General features: G+C 34.8%; 2 protein-coding genes across 31 annotated transcripts in view; one reads left to right on the forward strand and one right to left on the reverse strand.

Moving 5' to 3' along the window:
- Positions 1 to 21,199, reverse strand: part of LOC127509895 (gastrula zinc finger protein XlCGF57.1-like) — a 258,569-nt gene that overhangs the window by 40,037 nt on the left and 197,333 nt on the right. The gene's annotated exons all lie outside the window — the stretch shown is intronic.
- Positions 1,587 to 21,199, forward strand: part of LOC127509829 (protein NLRC5-like) — a 90,085-nt gene continuing 70,472 nt past the window's right edge. For 2 of the 21 annotated variants that reach the window (XM_051888846.1, XM_051888847.1), the window contains exons 1-17: positions 1,601 to 5,834; positions 6,402 to 6,538; positions 7,285 to 7,383; positions 7,635 to 7,697; positions 7,891 to 7,995; positions 10,385 to 10,489; positions 13,562 to 13,618; positions 13,814 to 13,918; positions 14,717 to 14,821; positions 15,080 to 15,136; positions 15,352 to 15,453; positions 15,877 to 15,975; positions 16,669 to 16,773; positions 16,949 to 17,065; positions 18,266 to 18,350; positions 18,760 to 18,955; positions 19,055 to 20,894. In XM_051888846.1, coding sequence (XP_051744806.1) covers positions 6,480 to 6,538; positions 7,285 to 7,383; positions 7,635 to 7,697; positions 7,891 to 7,995; positions 10,385 to 10,489; positions 13,562 to 13,618; positions 13,814 to 13,918; positions 14,717 to 14,821; positions 15,080 to 15,136; positions 15,352 to 15,453; positions 15,877 to 15,975; positions 16,669 to 16,773; positions 16,949 to 17,065; positions 18,266 to 18,350; positions 18,760 to 18,955; positions 19,055 to 20,894 — 3,299 coding nt within the window. In that variant the 5' untranslated portion in view covers positions 1,601 to 5,834; positions 6,402 to 6,479. Of the gene's footprint in view, positions 5,835 to 6,401; positions 6,539 to 7,284; positions 7,384 to 7,634; positions 7,698 to 7,890; positions 7,996 to 10,384; positions 10,490 to 13,561; positions 13,619 to 13,813; positions 13,919 to 14,716; positions 14,822 to 15,079; positions 15,137 to 15,351; positions 15,454 to 15,876; positions 15,976 to 16,668; positions 16,774 to 16,948; positions 17,066 to 18,265; positions 18,351 to 18,759; positions 18,956 to 19,054; positions 20,895 to 21,199 lie in introns of all 21 variants that reach the window. The other 19 variants (XM_051888853.1, XM_051888856.1, XM_051888834.1 and 16 more) reach the window with 19 other exon arrangements.

The following is a 21,199-nucleotide window of genomic DNA, read 5'->3' on the forward strand; positions in this document are numbered from 1 at the left end:
TGTCTTCAGCTACAATATAAGAAGAAAAATAAGCAAGAAAATACACACAATTTACAAATTATATATACTATATTGCCAAAAGTATTGGGACACCCCTCCAAATCATTGAATTCAGGTGTTCCAATCACTTCCATGGCCACAGGTGTATAAAATCTGGCCACAGATGTATAAAAGCATCTAGGCATGCAGACTGCTTCTACAGACATTTGTGAAAGAATGGGTCGCTCTCAGGAGCTCAGTGAATTCAAGTGTGGTACCGTGATAGGTTGCCACCTGTGCAGGTACAAGTCCATTTGTGAAATTTCCTCATACTAAATATTTCACAGTCAACTGTTAATGGTATCATAACAAAGTGGAATGGGTCTACATGGCTGAGCAGCTGCATCCAAGCCTTACATCACTGTTACAGTTCGGCTTATAACTGCAACAAAAAATGGGCGATCACAAAGAAGTACGTTGAATATTGACTCTTAAGAAGTTAATGTTGGTTTGCAAATTACTTTTGGGTAATGTTTTGTCAACTAAATAAAATTAACTTTTTTAGTAGCAATAGAGGTTCAAGTTGAAGTTCTGTTTTAGTGTTTGTGTATGAGGAGAGGGAGAAAGAGCAAAATCAATCAAGCAGTTTCTACAGTATTCGTAGTGCACGAGAAAGTAGATTTATAATGAAAATGAGTAGCAAGGCCACACATACAAATGAATGAAAAACCGTTATAAAAAAAAAAAAAACGTTTGATGCTTTAAGACGGTGGTATTAAAAGACCAACTTCAAATGACAGTTTACATATGAAATATGCTTTGCAGGCAAGCAGATGAACCCGGAAAATTAAAGTTATATGTTAAAGTGTTAATTCATCCAAAAATGAAATTTCTGTCATTTATTACTCACCCTCATGTTGTCCCAAACCTGTAAGACCTTCGTTCATCTTAAGAACACAAATTAAGATATTTTTGATGAAATCAGAGAGGTTTTTTTATCCTCCATTGAAAGCAACGAAATGACCACATTCAAGTAGTAAAGATATTCTTAAAATAGTCGACGTGACTGCAGTGGTTCAACCTTAATGTTATGAAGGGACGAGAATACTGTTTGTGTGCAAAAAACAAAACAAAACAAAACAAAAACAACTTTATTCAACGAATTTTCCTTTTCCCTGCGTTTTCTTGCTTACATACGAACACCGGCTCATTATTGGCCGGCGACTGCGTCAGCATCACGCATGCCTCGTGCTGCTCATGTGAAGAGGTGTCGGCCAACACTGAGCTGCCGTTCGTAGAACCTGGAAGCGCTGCAACAAAAATAGTGTAGGAGAATGACAGCAGAGAGATGGGTTTGTTGAATAAAGTCGTAATTTTTGTCTTGTTTGTGTGTACAAAAAGTATTCTCGTCACTTCATAACATTAAGGTTGAACCACTGCTGTCACACTGACTATTTTAACAATGTTTTTACTACTTTTCTGGGCACTGAATGTGGTAATTTCATTGCTTTCAATGGAGGATAAAAAACCTCTCTGATTTTATCAAAAATATCGGTAACACTTTACAATAACAGTACATGACTAATCATGTACTAATACCTGAATAAATAGTTACTTCAACATGAACTCATGATTAATGAGGATATGAACTAATCATGAACTAATGAAGAGTTATCCTTAACTACGACAGGAGTCATAAAGATTCATGCATGAGAACAGCAGCCTTAACTACATGTTAATACATGTTTGATAATTAATGCATTAATTAACATTTAGGGTAAACTAAATCAAACAGTCTCTATAAGAAGGAATAAGAAATATTTGGACTTTAAATTAAACGTGATTTAATACTGTCATAATTCAAACTGTAAATCATAATCTGCCATCTGCAGCTTTGTGACTAATGATTAGAATGGCACATGATTATTTAGCCATTAATTACATAGATCCGTCTAATCAAACATGGAAAATAGACTAACTACCACTAATAAATTTAATTTGGTTTTCTGATTTTTATAGTTCATTTATATTTAGTCATAGCTAAATAGTCATAGTTTCTTCCCGGAACTAATGTATGTAGGGTTTGTTTCTGGTGGGACACTCATTAGAGGCGCACTCTAGGCGTTTGTTGTGTTCCTTCGGCAAAGAGCGGTAATGCTGGCATTTTAAACTAATAAATGTTGACTGCTTTGGTAAACCGAATTAATGATTAAAGACATGTTTATTGGGATTTTCAGGAGGTTATGTACAGTTATTTACTGTATTTGTATTTTTGTCGTTTAAATGTATATGCTTCGATTAGCATTAGCTTGTGGACGCGCCCTATTTTACATGTATTAGTACAGTGGTTCTCAAAATTGCAAATATTTTTAATCACTAAACTACTGTCATAAAAAGTTATAGTTTTGTATATACATAACTCCTGAATAAAATTAAAATGTGTTTGGACTGATTTTTTTTTAAAAAAAAGTTTTGAACAAATTTGATTGGTTTGTCGATAGTGAGCGCAAATGCAGGTGATAAGCGGTTTTGTTAAGCGAGTCATTGAGTCGTTCATTCACGATTCGTTCAAACGGCCGATTCATCAAGAATGAGACAGATGTTTGTGAATGGGTCATTGAATCTTTGACTCAAACGATTTGTTCAAAACACTGAATCATTCAAAGCACGATTGAGTGTTGCTGTGAGATGCGCTATGTTGTGATCTTTGTTTGGATTCATCGGATCTATTTTCGCTGCTAAAATAGACCAAAACAGTCATTATTTCGTCTAAAATGTAAGTGACTTAATATTATTAACTTGTTTGTTGAACTGTCATATCAGTGTCACATTTTCAATCGCGAGGTGATGGTAAATTAAGTGATGGTCAGTTGTCAGCTCTCTTGGTCGTCAGGTCGTGTGATGTATGTTGCTGAACTGTATTCAAATGTTATAAATATAAAAACACCACATTTTGAAATATAACTGCAGTATGTCAGTTTAGTTTATTTGTGTGTGCTGCGCTCATAGACTTTAGAAAACGGCGCTCATTTGTTTGATTTCTCCTCGAGAAGCTGCGCAAGCCTCAAAAGTTTAAGGTCCTTGCACCCTGACTGAGTCCGAAACTGTCTATTCGTTTTTTCATATTCGTCATTTGGTGGCTCTCAATTGTCAAAAACACTCCTCAAAATATTTGCTACGGATGCGAAAAATGCAGAAAATCGAACCATCCGAATTAATTTTTATGACGGACGGAAGTTTCAGAGGCTGCAAACGTATAAAACGTGAGGTTGTATTTAGTTTTTTATATATATATATATATATATGAACGAATAAACTAGTCAGAATATAAGCTACAGTTAAAGCTTTCCTTTACCTGCAAGCTTCTGTAAAAAATGCAGATGATGCCTACTATTAGGCCTAGTAATAATAACAATAATAAAGCATAAATTAATATCAGAGGTCTGGTGCCAATTCCCAATTATAGCAATATCCTAGTAATGATAATAGGCCTACTGATGATGATGATGATAATAATAATAACAACAATAAAGCATGTAACCTCATATAATTATATAGCAATAGCCTAGTAATGATGATAGGCCTACTGCTACTCATTATTATAATAATAATGCCTGCAAGCTCACATTAGACGTCTGGTGCTACTGCCAATTCTAACAATAGGCTAGTAATGATAATAGGCCTACCTACCGCTACTGATGATGATAATAATAATAATAATAATGTGGGCCTAAAAATAATAGCCTAGGGCTATCTATCTATCTATCTATCTATCTATCTATCTGGTGTGGGAATAAGAATGGTGTTTATGGCAGGATAGTGTTTATTCATATATTAGTTAATGATTTGTAAGTGCATCATTGTGTCATGACTTTACTTGAGGGGGCACATCATACTTAATTATTAACTAACCATATACTAACATCAACTAATGGCTTGTTAATGCATAATTGTGTCATGACTTTACTTGAGGGGGCACAATCATAATTAATTCACTGTTAATTACTTGCCAAATTCAGCTCATGATTTATCATTAACTTGCTATCAAATACACATGTACTAGTACAACTAGTATTCAGCCCAGTTAAGTGATGTTATATGGATCTTCAAAAAGTCAGAGAATGGAGGTACAGTATCATCACAGCCTGCGTCTGGATGGAGAGTGAACTGTACTGATGCTCAGCAAACGTTCCCTGACCTTAGTGCATGTTTCTTGTTTGGTTATTTTTTTGGGAACTGATTCCTCAGTTTCACATGATTCCCTCAGGTACAATGCTATTCATGCCTATTTTCTGGTGTCTGCTGACTTTAAAAAGGCGTGATCATTGTCGGTTTCACATACACAATAGAAAGAAGTTGACACAGAAAGGAAAAAGTAAACACTACTGTAAGGATGGGTATCATTTGTATTTATTTAGATTTATTATTGTTTTGTTCACCACAGACTGAAAAATAACACTGTTATAGAGCAGTTTTATAGTCTTTCAGCATATATACCCTGACTCAAATGATCTGTTTCTGCTACAAACACTTAAAGTCAGATCTCTGCTGATGATCAGGTTCAAAAGCTTCAATAGTTCCTGTTTTAACCTCATTCATTAACATGTGTTTAAATCACCTGTAAACTGCCACTGAAAGCTCATTTCATGGGTATCAACAGACTGACTGATCACCATAAATCAGCATTTCAATATAGTTTGTGATGAACCATTTTTCATTTAAAAACAACTAAAAATTAAAAATGTGAACAAAAACTCAGCTAGATGACTAGGTAAGTGAAGTTTAATTACGCTGATGTTATTTGCTGTTTACAAATCTGTACATTTATTTCTGAATTTGTTTTTTTTTTTTTTTTACATGGATTCTTTTAATTGTGGTTATGTATAGTATTTTCCTAGATTTGTCCATGCTGAAGATAAAATAATGTTAAATTTAAAAACAAAATACCCTGAGTGCTTTTTTTTAAATTAAACAAATTCATTAACTTTGCATTTTGATAAATGGATATATAAACATAATACATAAATGCTTCTGAATTTCATTCTATTGAAGTCAGTGGGGTCCATCAGCTGTTTAGTTACCCACAGTTGAAGGTGAGTAAATGATTTCATTTTTGGGTGAACGATCCTTTTGAATCTGTAGTTATGATGGGGTTAGCGCCATCTAATGGAGATAAAATGAAATGTAGCTCTTACAGCATCCGGTTTTACGTCTCAACCAGTCCTTTAACGTTTCGTTGATTAAAAAAAAATAAAATACTGAAATCATTGTCATTTGTGTATTATTCACAAAATAATGCTAAAATAATGTCCAAAAGCTTGACTCATGTTGTGTAAACGAAACTGAAAGTGTTGAAGACAAACGCTGTCATGTCTATTCATCATCTGACTGGAAGTAATGAAAAATAATTAAAATGCAATTTGTGTTTTATGTTTCAGATGATGTGAAGTTAAATTAGCTTATTAGATTGCTTAAACTTATCCGTTGGGAGGCACCCGAACATCTACCATGCAGTTTTTTTTGTTTGTTTAGTTTTGTTTCTGTTTTTTGTATATTTGGTGAGAAAAGATTATATTGGAATTATTCTGTCGCTTCTCAAATGATCGCATCTAATAACTGCATGATTTGCACTTGATGAAGACATAAAAGTGCAGAATTCTTAAGATTTATTGAGGCTTTAAAATAAGGATGTTACAACCGCCAGTCAGTGCTTAACCATGAACAAATCTACAGAGCTCATAAATCACAGTAAAAAATAGTTTGGCTGTTACAGGAATTGTACCATGTGACTAACCATAAAGAGAAAACGGAAACCATTCTGCACATGGTGATGCTCCAGACCGGTATTGATGCAAGTAAGTTTTAAAACGTCCTCGATCACAGTTATTGATAATTACGTTAATTATCAGATAACCATTTTTAAATAAGTGTATTACGATGCTTTTTTTTTTCTTTTTTTCTTTTTTAATTTCCTTCCTTTTAGGCGGTTGTTTTGTGATGATGAGAAATCGAAAGTATTGAGCTGAAGCGCGCGGTGTAATGTCTGTGTCAAAAAAAAAAAAAAAAGAAAAAAGAATCTGACAAAAATCAGCTATGAATTAATAGAATATTTCATTTCAATGAGCACAGTAGACTACATTTATTAGTATTCAGTTAAGAATGAGCCTGGCGATGTATTCAATGAATGATGTATTCAAAAGACCTATAGTTACTAATACAAAAAGTTCCCTTGATGTTTTAAGTCTAGTGCAGGAATAATGTTTACTCCATGCATAGTGTTGGCTATTTATATTTATTAGAGCTATATGTTATGAAGAGTTATCCTTAAACTGCGCCCATATTATTTTTATGAACCTTTTTTGTTGTTGTTGTTATTGTTGTTGTAAACTCAACATTCATCATTATATTTACTTCATGTCCAGGTCGTTCTGAGCAGCTGAATTTCTTCAACAAGAAGATCCCAGTGTTGATCTGTTTTCAATGGCAGTTTAGCCGCAGTAATGTCAGAGGAACGAGGAAATGACTCTCTCTCTAAGATGAGTCTCTCAGAGAAACAGAGGTAAGACTGCAGTTTTCACAGTCATTTTAAACACTACTGAAGTGCCAAAATTGTAGCGTTACCCTAAGGCAGAGTAAGTTTTAGTTTTTTGTCAGTCATCATCAATCAACAGTCATAAACTTTGAGTATTCATTTCATTACAATGTGTGCTTTACTGAAATCATGATAAACTAAAGTGATCATGACAGGAGAACAGCAGAAAGAAACTAAATAAGATTTAGAGTTAGTTTATAAAAGTCTGTATAGAACGCAACAAACACTCAGGAATAAAGTGAAATGAAGAAACTGGCTTGTCCAGATTCCAGTAGAGCTGTAGGGTTGAAAATTAACTGTCACCTCAGAACTTTAGATTCTCTGCCATAAAAGGCATTTTACATTCATAAGGTCACAGAGGTTTATTGCCTGAGGTGTTTAAACATTAGGGATCTTCCAGGTGTTACAACTTTGTTCCTGTTTTCATGTTGCTGTAACTCAGAGTATCACAAGATCACGGATATTAATACAGTATTTATCTTGAATTAAATGTGTGTTGCTTTGTATGAAAGTGTCTGGAGTATGCAGTTGCTCGCCTATTAGACCATCAGATATGTCAAAAATGAATAAAAACAAAACAAAATGACAGTATTGCACAGTTATATTATGTGTTAAACTATTGTTTGCAACATTAAACCTCTTCAAATGAGACTGAAGTACCACATGTAGTAAAATGTTTCTCTCTTCCTTTCTCTTTCCTCTTTGTGTTATAGGGAAAGATCAGACTCAGAGGTTTCCAGCTCTGAGTCTGTGAAGAGTGACCAGTCGAAAGGTGACGTGCCATATTTCACTGAAGAAACACCTACCAAAAGGTATTTCATGTGTTTCTCACTGTTGGTCTCACATTGACTGTGTTAAAGCATTTCAATGAATATTTATCATAAAACTTTAAAGTTTTGTTTCTGAAATAGACATTTTCATTATATCACTGTGATTAGCTAATTTTACCTTCCATTGGTGGGAGAGTAATAGTAGGCTGATGTACGTTTGTTCAATTGTGTGTTATTACCAACTGAATTTAATCTCTTCAAATGAGACTGAGGAACCTTCTTTGTGTTGTTAGTGAGAGATCAGATTCAGACCCACATGTGTCCTTCAATGAGGAAACTCCATCACAATCCAAAAGGTATTCCTTGTGTTACACATTACATATTTTAAACCTTTTGTTGCTGTGTGAGTAAATGATCTTGACTGACTGAACAGGCAATCCCATGTAAACACATTAATCAATTCATAGTTGTGAGAAGGACAAATGCTCTTAAAATGACACTGAAGAACCTCATTTAATGTTTGTTTCATTCTGTTCTTTGTGTCTTTAGTGAAAGATCAGGTTCACCAGTATTCAGCTCTGTGTCTATGAAGAGTGACCATTCAAAAGGTGATGGTCCAAACTTCAGTGAGAACAAAACATCACCTGCCAAAAGGTATTTATGTGTTTGTTGTTGTTGTTGGTCACACATAAACAATTTTAAAATTCAACGAATACTTTATAACTTTTCAGAGTTTTGTTCCACAAATTTGCAATAGTCAAAATTTAGCCACAGCTTGTTTGTCAAATATTTGTCCAAGTATTCAGTTCATTACACCATATTAGACTTGTCATCAAGAGAATTGGCTGAGATCATAAATATGAAGTTATCAAGCCAAAATTATCAGTAGAAACTCAGTCCACCAAAGTAACTCAGACATACTGAGTCAGTAGATAACCAACACTCAGCATATATAGAAGGCAGAAATGAGCTTTTCAGGAGTCTAAAGTCTATAAAGGGATGAAGGATACAGTAGTTGGTAGTTTATATAGTGGCAGAACAAAGTGGCAAGATGAAAACCACTATTTTCTGTTGCAAACTTTCACATAGCATCTTTAGGTTATAATAACATTAAAAATTCAAATCCAGATTTTGATTTTCAAAGATTTATTATAAAAACTGATTATTTTTCCCCAAAATGCAATAAATCCATGACGTTTTTTTTTTTTCTTCCAAAATGCAATTAAAATGCATTTAATCCATTGAATCAATATAAAAGTTATTTTTCATATTGAAACTGTTGAAAATACACAAAGTAAGTTGATTCACATATATGACAGCCTCTGAACTTTGTCAATACTAATCTTATATACAGGAACTGGACTAAAAATAAATTGTCGTCGCTCCCAAAATTAATTCAACAAGTCATCTTGTTAATGCTATAAATTAAGTTGCTTTAATTTTTTTCACAAGGTGCTGAGCATAAGGCTCAAAAGAAAAAAAAAATCTATTTACAGGTATTTATACTGGAGATACTGCTTCAATCTCCGGACCGTGCAGAGTAGTAAATGAGCACGACTTTGAAAGTGCAGACTTTCTTTTTGTAAGCATCATACCTTTAGATTTCTCCGCATTTAAAACAAGTTTTAAATCTCTCAGTGTATGCTGAACTGCATCAAAATCAAACTGAAGATGACTCAGTGCCTGATCCAGCGTTGATGCAGAGGACTAAATCACCAAATCATCAGCATATAAATGAAAACTTGAATGTGTGATATTAGTCACAATATTATTAATATACACTAAGAAGCCTCTGTTTCAGAATTTTATGATTTACAGTATCAAAAGTTTTAGATAAGTCAAAAGAGCAACACTATGGTTTTTATTATCCAATGAAACCATTAAATCATTTAATACTTTTAAAATTGCTGTGGATGTACTATGTTTTTTTCTAAAGCCGGATTGGAAGTCTGATAGGACATTTTTTGAGGATAGGAATTCTTTTAATTTATCATTCACAAGTGATTCCAAAGCCTTAGCTAAAATAGACAATTTTGAAATATGCCTTTAATTATTTAGTACAGTTGGATCACCCCCTTTAAATAATGGCAGAACATAAGCAGTTTTCCAGATAGAAGGAATTTCATTTGTAGATAAAAAAAAAAAAAAAAAAAAACTTTAAAAAATATGAATCCAACTTATCTGGACCAGCCAGTTTCTTACCATCTAAATCTTTAAGTGCCTTTTTAACCTCTAAAACTGTTACTGGGCTAAAATCAAATACTTGGTCTAACTTGAAATGATTTACGCTGGAGTAAAAAGATCAAATTATTTGCCCAGAGGCCACAAATTGTTCGTTTAAACAATCTATTATTTTAGATTTATCCACAATTTTACATGAATCTGGTGGTAGTGTACAAAAATGTTTTTAAGAAGAACTTCTTCCCATCCAGTCCTACTCAGCGTGACAATAGTAAGAAGTTACTTGCTTGTTAAACAATCAAACATAAATTCAAAAGATAAAAAAAAACAATCATGCGCAGTTATAATTTAATATGTAATTCTATGTCTGTCTAGTTTCATTGTGTTTTGGTTCTGTTTTCCCTGTGCCTGTTTGCCTGTGTTCCCTGTCATTCTAACTTTTACTAGTCTACTCTTAGGCTGCATTTTCACTAGCACAAAAAAAATCTGATTTTTTTTTTTTTATCTGAAACAGAATTTGTTGCACAGAAGCCCACAAGATATCTGATTTTTTTGCATCTGATTTTTTTTCTCCAGTCTGAGCCACTTCCAAATGTTTTTTCAAAACACATTTATCCATCCATAGTTATGAGGAGAACAAACGCTCTTCAAATGAGACTGAAGAACCTCCTTTAATAGTGTTTTTTTCCCCCTCTTTTGTCTCTTTGTGTCTTTAGTGAAAGATCAGGTTCACCAGTATTCAATCCCATGTAAACACATTAATCAATTCATAGTTGTGAGAAGGACAAACGCTCTTAAAATGACACAGAAGAACCTCATTTAATAGTGTTTTTTCCCCTCTTTTGTCTCTTTGTGTCTTTAGTGAAAGATCAGGTTCACCAGTATTCAGCTCTGTGTCTATGAAGAGTGACCATTCAAAAGGTGATGGACCAAACTTCAGTGAGAACAAAACATCACCTGCCAAAAGGTATTTATGTGTTTGTTGTTGTTGTTGGTCACACATAAACAATTTTGAAATTCAACGAATACTTTATAACTTTTCAGAGTTTTGTTTCACAAATTTGCAGTCAAAATTTAGCCACAGCTGGTTTGTCAAATATTTGTCCAAGTTCATTACACCATATTAGACTTGTCTTCAAGAGAATTGGCTGAGATCATAAATATGAAGTTATCAAGCCAAAATTATCAGAAGAAACTCAGTCCACCCAAATAACAAATTGAGGATAGTTTGGCAGTGGTAGTGTACAAAAAAGTTAACTAGTAGAACTTAACTAGTTTCCTAATGTGTTCCAGTGTGGCTGCATTTACACTGGCTCAAAAAAATCTGAAAATATCTGACACAGATTGGAATTCATTTCACAGAAGTCCGCAATATATATGATTTTTTTCGCATCCAGTCAGAGCCACTTCCAAATGTTTTTTTTTTTTTTTTTTAAATTAGATACATAGCCGATATCTGGACATTCAACCTATGTCTAAACACGAATATCCAATTCCCCAAAGAGCTCCAAAACACCACAAAATAAGGACAACACATTTGCCCACAAAGATTTGGTTCTAACCAAGGTTCTACCATGTGCAAAGTAAAGATTTTACACACAATCATTTTGGTCGGGAATTGTGAATGTAAACACAGAAATCGGATACCAGTCCTGTTTAAGGTGAATGTAAAAAGGTTGGCTAAAAAATCTAATATGGTCAAAAGGTCGGATCTGTGCATTAAAGGATTAGTTCACACAAAAATGAAAATTATCCCATGATTTCCTCACCCTCAAGCCATTCTAAGTGTGTATGACTATCTTCTTTCAGACGAGCACAATCGGAGATATATTTTAAAATATCCTGGCTTTCCAGTTTTATAATGGTAGTGAATGGGGTGCATGTTTTGAAGCCCAAAATAAATGCATCCATCCATCATAAAAAATAATCCATATGGCTCCAGGGGGTTAAAAAAGGCCTTCTGAAATGAAGCAATGGGTTTTTTGTAAGACAAATATCCATATTTAAAACTTTATAAAGTAAAATAACTGGCTTCTGGTAGACGACCGTACGCATCGATTTGAGGCGGAAGAGTAACCTCTGACCAAAACATGACGTAACAATGAGCACGGAAGCACAGAGTATAGAGTAAAACAAAACACTAATCATGAATTAGAAGTCTAAAACGATCATTGTCAGAGAGAAATGTCAGAGGACTTCGATATATGAGAAGAGGAGCTTGAGTTTGTTGCACAGCCCTATTTGTTTGAACTCTGAGAGGCGTGTAAGCTTACGATACTCCTACGTCATGCATCGCATTAGGGGTTACTCATTTGGCGCAAGTCAACTTTCTCACGGACATAAATTCGCCAGTTTATGATTCTTAGTCAGAGGGTGCAGAGTTTACTAATGCATTTGAGTCGAACCGCCACATGCTTGTTCATACAAAAATACAGTTTTCTTAGTCACGATACTGCAACTTGCTAATTCAATAACAGACAAACTCAAAAAGTCCCATGATGTGCCAACATGCTCCTTTCATGGGGCTCTCTGGCTTGACCTGTCCTGACGCAGATTTACGGAAATGACGGACTCCAATAATCTACTAGTCATAATGATTTTAGAGGAATCCAAGATAAATCAAGATTAACATTTATTGTTTTGCCAGGCAGGATAAAACATCAATTAAAAGAATTAAAAAGAATACATCACACAACCGATCAGCATAAAAATACAAAGTACAATTCACAACGAAAAAAAAAAGAATTTCAAAGAGTCAGCATACCTGGCAAAAATAGAGAGATACACACAGCAATTGTGCGGGAAGTTCTGAATGCAGATTCTTCCTTGAGTGGTTTGCCAAATCCCTTTAAATACCCCAAGTCTAACAAAAGGACAGTAAACATTTAGCACCCAAATATTTATGCAGCTTTTGTTGGACCTTTTCTCGTGCCCCAAAGGGTCACACGCCTGGTTTTGGGGATCAAAACAAATGGTTAATAAAGATCTTTATTGGGGCATCTCCCACACCAGGAGAACAGGTTTTGTTTTCTTTATTCTTGTCTGTTCTATTGATGTGGGAGTGAAACCATCTTACCAGTCGCACCAGAAATATTTACATTGAGGTCACTTAAAACAGATAAGATAACAGATTTGTGAGACTCGCATGGCCTGAGGGGAAGGAGAGGGTGTGAGGAGTCAGGAACTCAGCATGGGGGGAAGAGAGGAGGTCGAGCCAGGTGTTGTCCTGCGCACTTTCTCGCAGATCCTTTCTTCAGATTAGAGAGTTTTATTGTTTTATTACAGGATAGGAATCTTGAATTCAGTCTTGGTAAAATCCATTCTTACAGGATTATATTTATAATGGATGGATGCATTTATTTTGGGCTTCAAAAAAGGCCCCCATTCACTCCCATTATAAAGTTTAGGAGAGCAAGGATATTTTTAAATATATCTCTGATTGTGTTTGTCTGAAATAAGATAGTAATAAACACCTAGGATGGCTTGAGGGTGAGGAAATTATGGGGTACTTTTCATTTTTGGATGAACTATCCCTTTAATACTCGCAGTGTAAACACAGCCTTAGTTACTGATTATGTTCACCTATTGTTCATTTAGTTACTTCATTACTCCCTGTGTATTTATGCCCTTAGTTTCCTCAGTTCACTGTTCTGTGTTGTCAGTGTTAACAACACAGTGTTCCCTGTCATATTTGTGATTAAAGACCAAGTTATCAAATTCTCCATCATTGTACTCTTCACTGCAACACCAGACATATAGTTTTTGTTAAACTGCCTTTTACAATATTAAATCACTTCAAATTAGACTGAAGTACCCCATTCAGTAAAATGTTTCTTTCTCTTTCCTCTTTGTGTCATTAGTGAAAGATCAGACTCAGAGTTTCCCATTGTTGGTCACAGATTGACTGTGTTTAAAGTATTTCAGTTAATATTTATAATGAAACTGAAAGAAGTTTTGTTTCTCAAAAAAACAAAACAAAAAAAAAACAATTGCATTATAGCATTGCATATAGACTGAGGAACCTTCTTTATGTTGTTAGTGAGAGATCAGGCCCACACGTGTCCTTCAGTGAAGCAACTCCGTCACAAATCAAAAGGTAATCCATGTGTTTTTCATTACATTATTTATTTATTTTTTTACTGTAGTGTATGTGAATGATCTTGACTGACAACAGACAATCACATGTAAACATTTATCCATTTATAGTTGTGAGGAGAACTAATGCTCTTCAGATGAGACTGAAGAACCTCCTTTAATGGTGTTTTTTTCTTTTGTCTCTTTGTGTCTTTAGTGAAAGATCAGGTTCACCAGTATTCAGCTCTGTGTCTATGAAGAGTGACCATTCAAAAGGTGATGGTCCAAACTTCAGTGAGAACAAAACATCACCTGCCAAAAGGTATTTAACGTGTTCTTCGTTGTTGGTCACACATAAACTATAATAAAACATTTTATAGTTATGTTTCTCAAATTTTGAGTTAAATATTAGTCACATTTGGTTTGTCAAATATTTATCCAAGTGTTCAGTTCATTACAAGAGAATTGACTGAAATCATAAGTACAAAGTTATCAAGCCAAAATCATCAGAAGAAACTCGGTCTGTTGATGGGCTGAGAAGAAAGGAATAGCCTTGTTAACCCATTCATACTGTGTCAATAGATAACTAACGCTCAGAAATTATAAGCTTATATAGAACATGGAAATGAGCTTATGACGAGGCAAAGCAGATCCAAATGCACCAATATACTTTAATAAACAAATCATAATGAAGATACAAGCAAGGCTCAGCATGGAATATTCATAACAGTGTGCTCTAAACATAATCAATGCCAGACAAATAACACAAAAATCTGAAGGTTATAGAGCAAGCTAATGATCAAAATAAGAAACAGGTGTGTGAAATTAATTAAATCATGAATAACCACGACAACCACTGAAAATATACTTAATAATCAAGGCAACCAATGAAGCAGAAACTGAAACCTATACTTAACATGACATAGGATGTATAGATGGGAAAATTCGGTGTGTTGGGGAGTCTTGATGGTGTTTCATACAATGTTGGCTAATTTCTCCTTTTGCAGTTGAGTAAAGAATAATAATGAATTATTATAATATAGCATGCATGTATATATATATTAAACTGAGGAACCTCCTGTAATTTTTTTTTTTTTTTTTTTTTTTTTTTTGTCAAAAGTCAAAGGTTAGTTTCATATGAGTCTAGCTCTGTGTCTGTGAAAAGTGACCATTCAAAAGGTGATGGACCAAACTTCAGTGAGAAGAAGCCATCATCTACCAAAAGGTATTTAGTATGTTGCTTATTGTTGGTCACACCTAGACTGTTATAACGTATTTCAATATATACTTTTCATTAAACTTTCTAGTTTTGTTTCTTAAAGCATTCTGTTAATTAATTTCTATTGTCACAGTTGAGAAATAATAATAATGCATGTTTAAACTGTAGTTTGATACAGTAAATTGCATTTATATTCTTAATTGCAAACTAAATCTAAGACTCTAGTAATTTTTTTTTTTCTTTACTCTCTACTCTTTGTGATAGTAAAAAATCAGGCTCACATGTGTCCTTCAGCAAAGAAACACCATCACGAACCAAAAGGTATTCCACATGTTTTATGTTACATTTTTTAAATTGTGAATGGGCTTTTTAAATTTTTCACAATTTTTCATAATATAGACAATTAAGTAATTCGAAACCAGAACTTGAATGAATAATAAGGTTTATACTGTATTTAATTACCATTTGGAACTTCCCCTCAAATGAGTAACCCCTGTAGAATTTTTTTTATTTATTTATTTATTTTTTATCATTAGTGTAAGATCAGATTCGCATGTGTCCAGTTCTGTGTCTGTGAAGAGCGACCATTCTAAAGGTGATGGACCAAACTTCAGTGAGAAAACACCATCTAAAAAAAGGTAACATCTAACAAAAGACTTGATTACTGTATGTGAGCTTTTGTGTGAACATTTTAAAATGTACCTAGAAGAATTTCCTGTAGTCAGTTGTATTTCTCTCTGTCCTTTGTGTCATTATTGCAAGTTCAAGCTCATATGTATCCAGATGTTTGTCTGTAAAGTAACTAATCTCCTCACTGTGGTATGTGTGACTAAATACAAGAATAAATCACTGAGCACAATGTCTGTGTAATGTTAATCCTCTGAAGGCAAGCTGAAAGTGAGAACCCATGTGTAATTTATTAAAATCATAATTCAGACCAAGCTCTGCAGTTAAAGGGGATCTACTCAGCTCGAGTCCATGCTTCACAAATTCACAAAAAGTTCCTCAAGAACCATAGCCATGAGACTGAAAAATTTTCTCTCTTGTCTCTTTGTCATTAGTGAAAGATCAGGCTCACATGTATCCTTTGTGTCTGTAAAAAGTGACCATTCAAAAGGTGATGGACCAAACTTCAATGAGAAAACACCATTTTACAAAAGGTATTTCATCTGTTTCTCAAAGTATCATATTGGTGATCCACAGATTGTCACAGGGTGTATGGCTGTATTATTACAGTGAAGAAGAATCCAAAACAAATGCGCAATAGATCACAAGAGCAAAAGACAGAATAACAACCAATGTATACGTTAATAAATGAGATTGAACAAAGAACTGAAAATAAACTAAGGGCTTAAATACATAGGGGGAGGTAATTAACAGAGCTAAGATCATGTCACGAACTAAGCAGCTACCAATGAAAGTAGCTAGTGGCGTAAAAATGGGAACAAAAGAAACAGGTACAATAACTAGAACAAAACCAAAACAGAATAAACACATGCAAGTAATATGGAGGATTAAATTAACATAAGGTTTAAATCTACCATTATGTAAGATTTGCTGAAATATTTATCTGTCATTGTACTGCAATATCAACAAAACAAAATGTATAATTAATTTGTTTTGCATTATAGCGATGTTAACATGGTTATTCAGTTAGACAGGTAGCCACTAGAATTTGTACGTTCACAGTGGAAATAGAGAACGGGCAATCAAGCATATATACATTCCATATAGGGGCTTTATTGCATCAAAGTATTATTTGCATCAACAAATCTCTTGAAATGAGACTGAAGGTTCTTGTGTAGTAAAGTGTTTTTTTTTTGTTTTTTTTCCCCTGCTGTTCATGTCATTAGTGTAAGATCAGGCTCACATGTATCCAGCTTTGTGTCCATGAAGAGTGACCATTCAAAAGGTGATGGACCGAACTTCAGTGAGGAAACACCATCACCTTCCAAAAGGTATTTCTTGTGTTCTTTTTGTATCATAAAACTAAATTTCACAACAACTGCTTTTCTGTACTGACAAAGAAGGTAGTAATAAGCTGCTGGTTTGACAATCGTTTGAACAAATAAAATTGACAGCTGCAAACCCATTCAATTTTATGTGATTTTCATCTTTTTGTGTGTGGTTTAGTAACAGAGGGCAGAAGACCACAGTAAATATTGGTGCAGAATTTTCACGGTGGAAAACTCTAAAAGCACAGAAGGGATTGAAGAGTGATGTGGAACTGGCAACTTTTCTTCTTAACAGGTGGGAACAGAAGATACCACAGTTTACCTTTTACAATTTATTACCATGAATCATTACATAAATGGATCTATTTTGCCAAAATGTTTATTATTTTTTTTCTAGAGACTTAATAAGCTATAATATGTAACATGGTTATTAAAATGTAATGTGCATGTACTTTTTGAAAGCAATTTGACCATGGGCAGTGATCCATATAACAATGAAAATATGAACCACACTAACAATTTTTGCAAGTTAAAGGGATAGTTCACCCAAAAAGGAAAATTTGATGTTTATCTGATTACCCCCAGGGCATCCAAGATGTAGGTGACTTTGTTTCTTCAGTAGAACACAAATTATGATTTTTAACTCCAACCGTTGCGGTCTGTCAGTCGTATAATGCATGTCAATGGGAACTTCGTTTATAAGAGTAAAAAAAAAACATGCACAGCCAAATCCAAATTAAACCCTGCGGCTCGTGACGACACATTGATGTCCTAAGACACTAAATGATCGGTTTGTGTGAGAAACCGAACAGTATTTATATCATTTTTTACCTCTAATACACCACTATGTCCAACTGCCTTGAGCATCCGGTGTGTGAGGTTTGAAAACGCGCTCTGATGCCGGAAGTGATGTCTCGTGCATATACGACAAAGAGTGCATTCAGACCTCACACACTGGATGCTCAATGCAGTTGGACATAGTGGTGTATTAGAGGTAAAAAAATGATATAAATACTGTTTCGTTTCTTGCACAAACCGATTGTTTCGTGTCTTAGGACATCAATGTGTCGTCACGAGCCGCAGGGTTTAATTTGGATTTTTCTGTGCATGTTTTTTTATTCTCATAGATGGTGTTACTGTTTCAATGCATTATATGACTGACAGACCGCAACGGTTGGAGTTAAAAATCATCATTTGTGTTCTACTGAAGAAACAAAGTCACCTACATCTTGGATGCCCTAGGGGTAAGCAGATAAACATCAAATTTTCATTTTTGGGTGAACTATCCCATTAAATTCAGCACATTTAAATTGGAACATAAATTTGAGTTATCAGGTTCAAGAGGAAGACATATGCAACTATTGTAAAGCCTATTATTACAGTATATTATTACAGCCAAGAAAATAATGTCTCCAAATAACTCTGCCCCTCTTAGTAGCTGAGACTTCAAATAAATAAATTAATAAAATCCACCTTTATTTATTTATTTTACCAGGGTTCAATTTGAGAAATCGGACTCAGATTACAAGAATTACCGCAACCGCAAGGATTTCAGAGAAAATCTTCTTTGGATCTTCAAGGCAAGTCAAAAATTCATAAATGCTCAAGATTTATGTATGTATGTGTCACCATATAATTTCCAGTGTTCTCAGTGTTTATCGCCCAGTCTCGTTAATGTCACGTGGTGTTCGTTTGTCTGCCTGCCGTCTGTTGGTGTTTATTAAAGACCTGTTTGTACCTGCATCTTCATTTTTGTGTATTCCTGCTAAGATACCAATAAATCATGTTCATTATTGGATTTGATCCATAACAGGTTCTTGTTATCTGTTTGTGTTTTTGTATTCATCACCAATTTACCTTGCATTTTACTGTTACTTGCCTGGAATTTGTACTACACATAAATTGTTCATATTTAAAACATGTTTTTAATGTATAGGATTTGGTTACTTTTTTTGTTCTCTGCCTTATTTTTTCTTGCTTTGTTTTCAGGCTGTTGAGAACAAAATACTCATATTTCTGAAGAATGAGCTGGAAAAGTTTAAGAAAATATTAAAAAAAGAGAACACACAATACTTTGTGCAGGACTTTATAGAGGAAATGCGTGATGTCAAAGAAGCAGCTCTTGATATGACACTCTTTTTCCTGAGAGATATGAAGCAAGTTGAGGCTGCAGATGCTCTACAAGGTAAGAGGTTCATGGGCATAACAATCTGTCATTGTCATTTATAAAATGTACAAGAGATAATGATGCATATATTTCTGTTTGTGTGTGTGTGTGTGTTAGATGAGCTGGTCCTCATTCATCAGCGACCGCTAAAATCAAATTTGAAGAAGAAGCATCAGTCTGTATCTGAAGGAATTGCAAAGCATGGCGACTCCAAGCTTCTGAATAACATCTACACAGATCTCTATATGACTCTGGGTGCTATTAAACAAGTCAATACACAGCACGAAGTAAGGCAAGTTCAGGTTGCTGACAGGCGACATGAATCACAAGAGATAGCAGTTGAATGCAAAAATTTGTTTAAAGCACCTGAACAAGACAAGGAGATCAGAACTGTACTGACAAAAGGAGTTGCTGGCATCGGAAAATCCATCTCTGTGCAAAAGTTTATTGTGGATTGGGCTGAAGGAAAAGAAAATAAGGATATTACTTTCATATTTCCCCTTGCATTTCGAGAGATGAACTTAAAGGAGAAAGAAAAACAAAGCTTGACAAGTCTTATAAGTCAGTTTTTCCCAGAGATAAAAGGACTGAACCTGGCAAGAAATGATAAATTCAAATTCCTCTTCATCCTTGATGGATTGGATGAATGTCGTCTTCCTCTGAACTTTGATGGTAATGAAACATGCCGTGATGTGTCGTCACCAGTCTCCTTGGATGTTCTCCTAACAAACCTCATCAAGGGAAATCTGCTTCCTTCTGCTCTCATCTGGATCACCACCAGACCAGCAGCTGCCATTAAGATTCCTCCTGAATGTATTGACCGTGTGACAGAAGTACAAGGATTCAATGATGCACAAAAGAAGGAGGAGTACTTCAGAAAAAGATTCACTGATGTGGATCTGGCCAATGAAATCATTGATAATGTTAAACAATCAAAGAGTCTCTTTATCATGTGCTACATCCCAGTCTTCTGCTGGATTTCAGCCACTGTTCTCCAGAACATTTTGGAGGAGAAAAGAAATAATGATCTGGAAAAAAATAAGGGTGATGACACCTCTAAAACACTGCAGGAATCAAATACTGAAGACACTCCCAGGACTCTGACACAGATGTACACACACTTTCTCCGATTTCAGATCCTGCAGAGTCGTCGAAAGTACGAGGGAAAATACACACCCAATATTTCCTGGGATAAAGATGCCATCCTTTCACTGGGGAAACTAGCATTTCACCAGCTGCAAAGAAACAATCTGCTTTTTTATAACACAGATCTGGAATCCTGTGGTATTGACGCCTCTAAAGCATCAGTGTATTCAGGCATGTGTACCCAGATCTTTAAGGAGGAAAAAGGGATCATTCTCGGTACCACTTTCTGCTTTGTTCACTTGAGCATTCAAGAGTTTATAGCAGCACTTTATGCACATCTGTTTTTAGACATCAACAAGAAAAGTGTGTTTGTTCAGGAGTCTACAAAACAGGAAAACAAAAATGAAGACATGATTGATTTGCTCAAGACTGCAGTGGACAAGGCGCTTGAGAGTGATACTGGACACCTGGACCTTTTTCTTCGATTCCTCCTCGGTCTGTCACTCCAAACCAATCGTCCACTCTTACGAGGTCTGTTGACACAGCAAGACGACAATGACCAGAGCAACAAGGAAATAGTTCAGTACATCAAGCAGAAGTTAGAAGAGAATCTGTCTCCAGAGAGATCCATCAATCTGTTCTACTGTCTGAATGAACTGAACGACCAAACTCTGGTGAAAGCGATTCAGACTCAACTTAGAGAAGGAAGTCTTTCATCTGCTGATCTTTCACCTGCCCAGTGGTCTGCTGTGGCCTTTGTTTTGTTGACATCAGAGGAAGAGATGAAGGAGTTTGAGCTTCAGAAATTCAAGAAATCAGACGAATGTCTCTTTAGACTATTGGAAGTTGTGAAAATCTCCAAAAGAGCTGTGTAAGTCATTTTAAGCAGGGGTCTTCAACCCGGGTCCTGAAGGCCCAGTGCCCTGCAAAGTTTCTTTTCAACCTGCTTCAGCTTGTGATTTTCAAGTGATCCTGAAGAGTTTGATCAGCTGGTTCAGGTGTGTTAATTAGGGTTGGAGCTAAACTCTCCAGGACACTGGGCCTCCAGGAGCCAGGTCGAAAACCTATTATTTAAACAATTCAATTCACATTTATTTGTATAGCACTTTTCACTATATATATATATATATATATATATATATATATATATATATATATAATCGTTTCAAACAGAAA

This window comes from Ctenopharyngodon idella, chromosome 3 (genome assembly GCF_019924925.1).
Source record: "Ctenopharyngodon idella isolate HZGC_01 chromosome 3, HZGC01, whole genome shotgun sequence".
Classification (NCBI taxonomy): Eukaryota; Metazoa; Chordata; class Actinopteri; order Cypriniformes; family Xenocyprididae; genus Ctenopharyngodon; species Ctenopharyngodon idella.